The sequence below is a fragment of the Liolophura sinensis genome, chromosome 8 (assembly GCF_032854445.1).
Source record: "Liolophura sinensis isolate JHLJ2023 chromosome 8, CUHK_Ljap_v2, whole genome shotgun sequence".
Taxonomy (NCBI): Eukaryota; Metazoa; Mollusca; class Polyplacophora; order Chitonida; family Chitonidae; genus Liolophura; species Liolophura sinensis.
In genome coordinates, this window is record NC_088302.1 from 53,254,510 (window position 1) to 53,266,608 (window position 12,099).

Sequence of the window (12,099 nt, forward strand, 5' to 3'; positions counted from 1 at the left end):
GTTAGTAGTAGTAGTAGGAGGACGAGGAGGAGTATAAAGCATTATCTGTAACCACGTTGTAGTTTGTCTCGACAACAAAAAAATGAATATCGGTATCTACTGAGTCAAAAGTTAAGGCTTAAATGCAAATGTGCAGTAATAGGAAACTTAAGTACATGCATACCAGTCACAAAGAGGCTATCCAAGATTGCTTGGAATAGCTGCATTGCGCTATGTTTTACCATGACGTTACAGCTTATCCTTAGTGTTTGTTTTATTTGACCTTGGCTTACAAAGACGGCGATGTACATCGATCAACATGTACTTCCAGACTAACTTCTGGCTAGAACACCATCTCATTGGCCAGACACATTGCACTGTTGCGAACGGAATCTTGTCCTAATTCTGAACCAGGTAATGGAAATGTCAGTAGTTGATGGGCATCAATATACAGTCAGAAATTGCGTTAATCTGATTCCAGCATCGACCTCCAATCCAGGCGCCTGTATGTCCAATCAGCTATGGAAGGCGGGTGGTCGGGGTGCTATAGGCCTAAAGCCGTCAGTGTTATGAAACACTATAACGCTTATTCCGGTCGAGACGCCAACGCCATATACTCTGAATTTGTCTGAAAGCTTACGGCGAATGGCTTTCTCATTTCCGAGCTGCAATCGGGCAGACGGTGTTCTCCTTATTTCTCCGTCACACCACGCAAGACGAGTGGATACGAGCGCCAGGTCATACCGACCTTCTCATACTCTCATACCATGTAAATGCCGATCGGCAAACCGTGCAGCTGCCCGAACATTGCACATAGTTCAGTACTTTCGCACTTGAAAAACAACATTACACTATGTTATAAAGTTCTTCTGTACTTGAAAAAGCAAATAAACATTACGGCATAGGTGTTATCGGTCAGAACAAGGATTCCACTGAGCATTTCTGTAACGCGTATGTTTATTTTTTCAAGGGGCACACTCGAAATAAATGTCCAGGTGTTACAAAGTATACTGGTATATAAGCGTCATTCAACTTGCTTCTGCAGCCCTCTTGACCATTCAGGCTTAACGTTGTGCCTTGTTTGTTTTTTTTTTCCTCAAAAGATATTAGAAAGGGCAAGAAAATGTCCACCCAAAAGTCTGGCCGCCCCCAAACATAAGTGAGTGTGTGAAACGTTCTCGAGTATGGCTTTAAACACCAGTGAAAAACATGGATGTGAATGATTGTACAGGTCTGAGAAACCCAAATCCCTTTGACATTATGGGGTATACCGTACGATCAAGAGGCCTTTCATTATATGTCGCCACAGATCAGGGTGCATGGCATTTACTCTAAGGTTTAATTTAGATGCCCAGTGAGGATGAAAACATTCTGACGAGTGTATTATCAAAGCCATAGCCAACGTTCAGCTGCCGACGTTCGGTTCATTTTGAAATGAAGTTATCAGAAGACACTCGGTAGAGATTCTTTGCTTATGTCAACCTTATTTCGGCCATGTCACAACGCTGTATCTTTGTTTAGCAGGCCTGTAACAATGACAACAGTACGTGGAAAGTTCTCTCAGCAACCTGCGGATGGTCGTGGGTTTTCCCCGGACTCTGTCCGACTTCCTCCCACCATAATGCTGGCCGGCGCCATTTAAGTGAAATATCGTACGGCGTAAAACACCAATCAAATATATAAATAAATGCCGACATATTTACAGTGCTGTCTCACCAAAACGCCATGCCAGACACTTCCCTCAGTCAGCGTATACATGGATACCGGGCCATCCTATTTTAACCTTGTACCACGTATGATAAATACCAAATATATGTTGATATCGACTAATGTGATTGTTCCCGCTAAGGACATATAAACCGCTATTGATAGTATTATCCGAAAACTGCATTTTATGACATTTTACATAATGCTTAGTTCTTCTCGCCGAAGATCTCATAGAATTAGTTGACGGATATATGTATTTATTTATTCATTTGATTGGTGTTCAAGAATATCTCACTTACATGTATACTACGCCAGCCAGCATTATGGTGGGAAACCAGGCAGCGTCCGGGGAAACCCACGATCATCCCCAGGTTAGTTGAGGGATAAAAAGGCATTTCAAGTATATTGACTTGTGAAACCTGATAGAGCCAGAGATCTTCGCCAGGTCACGTACCTAACAAAACTCTAGGATTAAAGCCTCCGCATAACCGATGGAGACCGTCGGGCACATTGTATTAGTTAAAATAGTGACTGCGTGTTATTGAATAGGCTCTGTATAAAGCAGGTCGTTTGTCGCAGGATACGGCGTTCACCCAAGGAAGCTAATTACAACACGACATAGATCCCTTACACCATGAGGAAAAAATCATTATACAGCTAATATCTTTGATTATAGGCCGATACACATAGAAACAGCGGAGATCAAATCGGGAATAATATAGGTTAACGATTGCTGCCCAAGGCCAATCCTCGACGGTTGAATTAATCTAGCCTGCTCACTTGCTACTCGCTTAACGACCCCGTACTAAGAATTCTCTACATATATAACCAACACGACAAACCAGCTTAGTCAATGAACATCATACCAAACGCGGTGGGATTTCTACACGGCTTAGATCCGAACAGCTATCAACAGGCATGATCCTTAGCCTACACACTCCACGACACACCGACAGCGAAATCACCCTGTCACGTACACACTGTAACAATGGAACGGTCACGTTATCAACAATGTAATGCACAACAACCCAGGGTTAAGGGTGTCCTGATGCGACATGTCAGAAAATGTGCACATCTTTATTTGGCTGTATGTTTGTCCCTATTTAACACAGCACAGTAACCAGCCAATGAAAATAATCCTCAGAGCACCAAGTTTGCCACTTCAACATAATAGCTACGCTGTCTCGAACACCCCAGGTAAAAGGTATTCCAGTCAAACATGGCACTTTTCCAACCCCTGGAATTTAAGCGCTAAACGAAAGAGCAAGGCAATAACTAGTCCTGCGAGACTATTGTAGGTCTATTTATGGGAACTGGTTCCCTGTAGACTATAGACTGCACATTTAAACCACTTGGACATCTTTTACGGTGATATTTGAACCACTGTATTCGTGAAAAAGAAGCAAACAAAACACAAAGTGTACAATGACGGTATTTTTATTTATCACAAATCAAACGACATGTTATTTCTTAACATATTTCAGAATCGTGAAATATTTATTTCCACATGGGTCTTTATCCCAAGAAAATGTACTGTGACAAGAAACAGTATAAAAGAGCGGAAGTATTCCACTGAGCACAACTCTGTAGCTCGAACTGAAGGTGACAATGTATTGAATATGACGATGTGACGAAAATGACTTATGTGTGCCGAGAAACTTGAATACCCTGTACAGAAAATCATTGCAGATAGACATGGTACCAAAGGCTTCCAAAGAAAAAACAATACAACAGAAGGAATTTTTAAAACACACATATTTCACTTCGAAATTAATTACCCAGGTGAGTGAACGATCGTGAAATAATTTAAATCTTGTTTTTGAATTTAACATAACGTTGATGTGATCGCCACCTGAAGTTTTACATTTTGCGTCTCACTACAGAACCTAGATGGAGAGAAAAAAATGGTGAGGATTTTTACACCCTATGGGTCAAATGCTTGTCACGTTTTTAAAAACAAGACTTCTATAAATAAAAATGCTTGGGGCTCATGATGAATTATTTACACATACATGAGGTCCTATCACGTGGTACGAACATGGAATAATGACAACGATTCATCTCATCACAAAACTTCCGAGCATTCGTCAAAAGAACTGGAAAGGACAACGGAAACATTGCAAAGTTATCAACAAGAGTGTGAAGTTAGCAATACCAGCCTCATCACCACAAACATTAGTATGACGATAGGTAAGCTCGTTAGATCTTGACAGCCTACAATACCTTGGCATGCCAGGTGTACCAAGTAAAATGCCTAAAAGTTGCTGTCACCTGTTGGGCATATGCTGAGTATTAAAGGAGCACCAGAAAATCGTATATTCAGTTATTACAACCGTGGCTATTGGCACATCTCTCTATGTTGATTGGTGTTACAGCCATATGTCTAGCATATCGAAAAAAATCTTGATAAAAACATTAGCTGTCATGTCGTACAGCATCCAGATTGGGAAATCAATAGCTATTCTCTGAAGATCTATACTGTACAGAAAAGCTTCAAAATACAAAAACCAGGATAAATGCAACATTATCAAGTTTGAAACACAATAGGAATCAATAGCTGGCCATTGATCTGTTTCCCAGATCACACGTTGTAAGCGCCGTTTCGTGATCAGAGCGCGCATATATATGGGGACTTTGCTGACAGGGCGAACAAACTATTCCAGCCAAATTTAGCTATAATCAGATCGCCAAACCAGGCAAGTCTGCAATCAACTGTGAGTGCATGTGGTTCTTGCCGAACTGATCCCTAACGAAGCAATGAAATAATAGCTGGCCTGCCCAATCAATAATTCAGACAAAAGCTTACACCAGTTGGAAAGGAGAAAAACTAATCAATTCCGACAGAAACAGGGATTATGAAGATTAAAATTTAATCACAGGAATATTGATTTTCGTCGTGTCTATAAAGCACTGCACATCAACATCTTTGAGGCGCATACTAAGGCATATTCTGGGAGTTATTCTGTCATAACTAATAAATCCCTGACAATTTCCAATGCAGCTGTCGTATTACATCCAGGAGCATAAATTGTTACCGAACAGGTCTCTGTTGTGTGGGTGTCTTGGTTTCTCTGAACATTAAATGTCAGCGATCCGTCTGTGAAGTCGCGGCTTCCGAATATTAAGGGCATGCGGACATGCGAAATCACAAATTTGGTGATTTGCTTACTTCTGTGAAAGAGAGATTCCATATGTAACAGCTGTTAACATTATTGCTTCATCCTGAGCTGATGTATTGGGACTTAGTAAGAGGGTGCGATGAAGAGGATTTTAGTCAAATCCCATAACAATCTGTATACGTTATCATGGGAACATTGTTCTTCTCGCTTCAAAACATTTACTGGTCACTGAAGGTCCAGAGCTGAGATTTGGAGTGGTCGAACAACGTGGCGTGGAGCTTTTCCCTGAGGTCAACACTACAATCGGTAGATTTTACACCGGTATTCATTTTTGACACATCGACACAATAAGTCCTGTCTACTCCGAAAAATTTTCAAATTGAATATTCTGAAGGTTGCGCTTTCTGTCCAGACAAATTGCTTTTAAAGGCGTTACTCTAGACACAAAAAGTTTACAAATCACAGCAGCTGCATTCTGGACAAAGGTCACTATTCAGATGGGTTATCAACCAGCTTTTAAGAATATGTCGACGTGTATGAAGTGTGCTTTGGTACAAAAACATCTGTCTTGGTTTATATCAGTAAAACCTCAAATGTGGGCGCCCATACTAATTAAGAGTATCAAAACAGCCCTGAATACGTCATTATTACACGGTACAGTTACACAGCATATGGTTTAACACTGTATTAGATTATTTTTTCTTTGGATTATTACAACCTACGTTTGTCTAGGACAACCTTCGAATTGGATCACTCACTAACACCGTCACTTTGCGGACAGTTTTAAGGCCCAAGAGAAAAAAGTGCGGGAGGGTCAAGAATACAAATACATGTACTATCTGTAGGAGCTACACGACAGCTGTTTACCCAATATGACCACTAGGGATTAGCATGAATGCGCGATCTGTCAGTTGAGAACTTTCACAACTGAATAACACAGATAGTTAACAGATTTCAAGGAATAACATCTAACCACCCTATAAAGGAGATACGGTTAGTTTTTGCAGCGTTACACTTTTGCTCCGAATACAATGTATCGACAGTCCCAAACTTTCTGGAGCACAACACAGTACATAGGAGGTACACTAGCAGACAGTGGTGCCACTTGTGAAAGCCTCACATCTGTTACATGTGGTAGACCGTTATACACATGAGGTTTATATTATTAATCTAATTCTGATCGTCATGGTTTCAAGCATACCCCTGAAAATCCTTTCAAAATCCTATGAGCATCCTGTACTTCCACACGTTAGTATTAATTCATGACTATAATTTAACTCTTGGTGGCCTATTGAATGTTTGACCCATCTCTACTGTGTAAATCATTTATTTTCAGGTGACAAAACGTGCAGGTTTTCATAAATTAATTTGTAAAGATCAGCGATTTATCAAATATGGATACAGGTGAAGTGACGTGTTTCACACAGTGCACTTTCAAATGTCTCCAGGAAGGTCAAGAAAATGTCAGATCATTTGATTAAACCTTGAAAATTTAAATACAAATTCTGTACAATGCCTTACACAGTAAGGACTTCAATGGCATTCATATTTGACTGTTCTACAAAGAGAATCGAACCTACATACACAGTCGGCTCTTATCTGGGACCCATTCTGTACAGCAGTACACAACCTCACATAAGTGGACTTGTTTTCCTTGTGTTTGTGACTTCTGCCAGCGTCTAGCGTACAGGCAGCCGATTCCATAAGACAGACTTAGATTTACAGTACGTCAAAATATCTAACATGTGAACAGATTTATTTCCAAATCACAGGGTTTTAAAATCCTGAATTTCAATCAAATTTACAATTTTCAAGCACCTCTAAAATTGTTTCATGGAATCAGCCTTGGGCCACATAAAAGGGTTCAACAATTAAAAAGAAAAAAAAAAAAAAACCAACGGTCAGAGTAAACACACACAAACACTACTATTTACATGAGATGCATACCAGGAAAGTAAGAGTGAGTTCATAGTGTGCTAAAATTCTAATGAAAGCACTTGATTAACACTGTGAGTTGTCCTTCAACATTTTACTGGTTTCGTGTGTGCCATTTTCTAAAGGCACTTTTTCCACAAGGTACACTTTGGTCGTGTCCTCAACCTCTTGCTCTTTCACTTTGATCCATTCCAATTCCTGAGCAGCTTCCAAGTCTGCCCTGTCCTTCAGCTCATGAGCTGGTCGGCAGTCCTCAGTCATTCTCAGCAGACCCAGGATACGCTGAAACAAATTAACAATGTTCAAGCTCAACCACATATGCAAGCATGAATATATTTGACAGATGTCTAGTTCAATCTTTTCACACATAACAAAAAAGTACAAGATGCCTAAGGTCACTTCTCATATTACTATCTAAACAACTATAGTTTTTAAGTTTTATGCAGATTCAACCATAAAATTTCCAGACGAGACATTGCCTAGTTATCTGGTGTGACGACACAGTCAAGTGTGGGAGGGGAAGCGTTTGTTCTTTGTGAACTAGCTCTCAATTACTTTATTCCATCAGTATATATCAAATATTAAGGTAAAACATAACCAACAGAACTGTTTTTCCCCATTATCAGCAGGCTTTTGACTGGACACATTAGAATGAATCAATCCCTATTTAACTCAAGGTCGAAGACTTAAGACGCCTGATAATCCGACGCAACAAGGTGAGCAAAGGCATTAACCCAAAATACAAGCCTTTGTACTTATATTCAGTCATGTGTACAAACATTTGGTAACTGAATATGTCACTTTGTCTACTTGACAATTAAGGCTTTATTGCTAAAAATAAATCATTAACTGGTTCCTCAGCTTCATGAAAAAGCACTACAAATACATTTTTCATGCCATTCACAATGGCTAAATCAACAAAATCTATCGAGTCTGAATACTCTCAAAGTAGCTTACACAATAACCCTGCCATACATACGGGTATATGTAAATAAAGTCACTTTAGATGCACATTATCTTCGGTGTCATGTTGTGAAGGTAAAATGTGTGCTTCTTTCTTCCAAGTCTGATTGAAGACCATGCCAAAACAACTATTCTCTATTATACGAAACGGTTTCTGTAGTTATGTGACTGCAATGACGCTCTATCCTTTATCTTCAGCCTTCCCTAGTTTACCTTCCACCCTGAACAAAGGTTCACAGGCGCTGTACTTAAGCAGGTGCTGCAATCCTGAACTTTTTAACTCTCAAATCAATAATCTGCAGCTGACTAAACCTTCATCTCAATGCAGCCTCATGAACCAGACAGTGCTAGGTCACTCACTCTCTGGCTCTTTGTTCACGTGACTACAATAACGCTATAGTTATACAACAGTGCCATTGAGTATGCACCACGCACAAGTCTTGAACCTCATGAATTTGCTTTTGCCCTGATAATTGTACACACAATAGTTAAAAGTCCTGCAGAACACACTGTAAAGCCTATGTTTAAATATGTTCTAACGATTTTCTCACACTGTTTTGAATAGCCTGTTTTTGGTGTGGGTGGTTACTAGGTCACAATATTTAATTCAGAATTCTTATTGCATAAATTCTGTTGAAGAGAGGACAACTGATAAAGCACCAGCTCCTTTTCCTGCACCTGCTCTTTCTGTGTCATACAAACTGACACGTTATCATCAACAATGACCTTCATTATTCACTACAACATGTTCAGGCGAGGTAGGCAGCAACCCACAGTATTCACACTGGAAACAAGGACCTGTATATCAATACATTTTGGGGAATTTCCATCAGCTACTTCCTATCTGATGTAACCCGACACGCTACCAGGGCAGATTTTAGTATCATATTCTAAGAACCGTCCATCAACTAAATCATTACGTCCTGTTCGGCCAGTCCTTTTCATACTTAACAGTGTGCAGAGCTGACTGAACACCAATTCATAGCTCACAAAACAATCTGTTACTAGTTACTTTATACATAACTGATATTTTAGAGGCAATGTATAAATTGTCAGGTCCCTGTGTCAGATTATCTGCTTGTATATACACACCCAAGCCAACCTACTCCAATGTTAACCTCAACATCCACCTCCACTACCTTACTCCAACTCACCACAATCCAATCCCAAGCCCTTATTTGTTCTTTTTCCCCAAACAAACACAACTTACCTCTTTTAAGGATCCATCTGCCTTTACAACTTGCCAGATCATTAGGGCAGGAATTGGGATGATAGACAGACTGGCCACAAACCAGCCAAAGACCAGGGCACCAATCGGATACACATAATCCTCGTAAGTGGGCGGGGTTAGCTTAGTCAGCGTCATTATAAAGGCAGTCTGTTGACAAACAGAAAGAAAAGCCAAAATGAAGAAGTTGGTTGTAGAGGACAGCACCAGTTAAATAACATGCAACAAATTAGAATTTATTCTAATAAATCAGAAGAACTGTTTTAGACAGAAGTTAAGTATACACTGAATTATTAATATATACAAATAATAAAATGAGAATAAAATGCAATTCATTTTTTCTACTACTTTTCTAATGCCTATTGCTTTGCAGAACGACAGCATTGCAGAATGCTTTACATGTGTTGAAGGGTGTCCAAAATAAGACAAATACAAGCTGGCCACAATGCTCGTTCTAGGGTTTTCATGCTGAATAATTTTAGTGTCTATTTGGATTGCATCTTTCTTCTGCCCATTCTGGTTTGAACAGCATAATCATCAACAAAGCACTAATCAATCACATACGTTCAGGGGTCATTTCAGGGTCTTGTTAAAACCGATTATTGGGAAGCATATTATTTGAGATGGTCAGCCATGATCTTACTAGCTGTTGACATGTAGAGGAGTCGCATACTTACAGCCATGCAGACCGGGATCAGATACTTCAGGGAATAGACCAGGACTTTCAGCGTTGTTTGAGAAGTGTTTACTAACATACTGCTTACAGCCTTCAGGAAACGAGTCTCACCTGTACACAGAACAAAACACAATATAGTCCCCCAAACACAATATATAGTCCCCTAAACACAATACAATCTGCCGAACACAATACATTCCCCTAAACACAATATAGTCACATTAACACTAACACGTAACAAGCATAGTTTGAACAAATGGCCAATGACCACTGAATATAACAGATTTAATTAGCAGAACTTTAGGAGATATGATGAATGCTACAGAGTGTAACTCACTAGTTTTGGCTTTAAACAAGAATTTACACAACATACAAGCTTTTGGGGAGAAAATTATATGTTGACAACACACCAAATATCCAGATGACTCCGATAGTTTCCAGAAGAGCAATTAAACTGAGAGCCACTGGCGAGGCATACCAGTCCACAATCTGTAGTAAGTACATTCCTCCCTGCAACAACAACAACTTATAATTATGAACTGCACAGCCTACACATCATAATAAGACTGAGTTACAATACACACAATGCTGAAGGGCTGATAAATTAAATGATTAGAGTTGTCCCTTACAACAATTAAGTCATTAGGACAGACTCTGGTTGCTGTAATACAATCTATACTCCATTAGGAAATGCCGCATCACTAAAAAAGCTGCCTGAAGATGTCCATCAACAGTACACCCAAGGACTATTTATTTATTCTGAATTGGCATGAAGATCTGATATTTATTCACACTTTGTCATATCACCTCACAGAGCAAAGACATCAAATGATGACGAGTAAAACCTAGCTTACCCGTGTAACAAACATGATGTTGAGTGAGAAGGCGATAATTGTGAGGCCAAGCGTGGAGAGGGTCTTTCTTTTTCCAAGAGTGTTAGGGAAGCTGTCAAATAATCCACTGCACAACGTCTTGAATGTTCCAAACTAAAACACAAAAAACACACCGATTCCAGTCACACAAACTTGCACTACATTTTGTAAATATAGTTAAGTACATTTTAAGTCTACAGATGACATTTCTACACAGACAGTCCTAATATCACACGACAAAACCACACCTGTGTCTACTTTTTCTCAAAATCTGATCCAAAGATACATGCATACTCATTAATATATAATGTAAACCTGAACATTACATCCAAAGAGCAGTTTGATAAGAATTACAAACTAAAAGAAAACTTGTATACTGAAAAACTTTCAGTCTTGGTAGACTACATGCAGATGATAATATTGATTTATGTAGACAGTGTGAGAGTTCTACTAACCTGAGTATCAACTCCCAGGAAGAGAATAACCAGGAAGAAGAGCACGGCCCACAGCTGTGAGATGGGAAGCTTCGTCACAATGTTAGGATAGGTCACAAAAGCCAAGCCGGGACCTGAAAAAGGAACCTTAGTCGTGTGAATGATGTGCACACCATCTTACAGGCAAATGTTTATACTTTTTTGACAATGAGGTTTATTTGTGGACGTAATTAGAGTGCACAGTCAGGTGCTGATAGGCTACATAGAAAACACTTCAGCTGAATATTAGAGTGGGCCCCAAAGATGCTCACAAGCATGAATGATCAAAGCTTAACACCAGTAACACTGCAACCACATCGTGGCTGTCAAGAACACTGTCAAAGACTATACTTCATACAATGTAGCTCGATCAGCTCCTGATCTGGCAACTCCCAACGTTCTGTGGAATCCACAAGTCAACACAAAAAATGACTGGCTCTACAGATAACTGATTATTTTACATTTAGACTACACATGCATACATCAGCAAAATTGGGTACACTGTAAATATTCTTCTCTTGGATGTAGTATCAGATGCAAGCTATTAACCTATAGAGAGTTAAGGCGATCACTCACCAGAATCTGTCACCTCCGACACAGGTCGTCCAGTTACAAAGGCCATGTAGCCAAGCACGGAGAAGATCACAAATCCGCAGAACAAAGAGGTCACACCATCAGCCACGCTCACCACAACAGCATCCCTGTCAACACAACCACAACGACCATTCTACATTACCACCAGGTTTACAGCCTAAAACACTTGATTTATCAGAAAATCTTGTGAACTGACTCATCTTCATTAATGTACAGAGTAGGTGTACAGTTTCTGGTTGGTATATATATATATATATATATATCGGGTGGGCATAAATAAATGGGCCGTACTTTGACACTCAATATCTCTGAAACCCTCTTATGTCAGCTTCTAAAAATTTACACACTCAAAAGACCAAATTTCAATTCACCCTTTAAGATTTTTGTTCATGGGACCAAAATCAAAATAGAGTCAAAAACGCATGTTCCAGACATCTCAAAATGATGTTCTACCTTGTATTACTTGAAAAGGTTATCAATTGGTCCTCCATCTTCTCGGCACACAGCGCACAAATGTTTCTTCCATGAATTGAGTTCCGAATCTCCTTAAGAG

At 39.6% G+C, this 12,099-nt stretch overlaps 1 protein-coding gene across 3 annotated transcripts in view; it reads right to left on the reverse strand.

Moving 5' to 3' along the window:
- Positions 1–3,107: 3,107 nt before the first annotated feature.
- The window catches only part of LOC135472363 (sodium- and chloride-dependent GABA transporter 1-like), a 31,709-nt gene continuing 22,717 nt past the window's right edge, over positions 3,108–12,099 (reverse strand). For all 3 annotated transcript variants that reach the window (XM_064751834.1, XM_064751836.1, XM_064751835.1), the window contains exons 8-14: positions 11,529–11,653; positions 10,935–11,047; positions 10,462–10,593; positions 10,018–10,117; positions 9,609–9,718; positions 8,914–9,081; positions 3,108–7,022 (exon numbers count right to left, since the gene is read on the reverse strand). In XM_064751834.1, the coding sequence (XP_064607904.1) occupies positions 6,807–7,022; positions 8,914–9,081; positions 9,609–9,718; positions 10,018–10,117; positions 10,462–10,593; positions 10,935–11,047; positions 11,529–11,653 (964 nt within the window). In that variant the 3' untranslated portion in view covers positions 3,108–6,806. The remainder of the gene's footprint in view (positions 7,023–8,913; positions 9,082–9,608; positions 9,719–10,017; positions 10,118–10,461; positions 10,594–10,934; positions 11,048–11,528; positions 11,654–12,099) is intronic.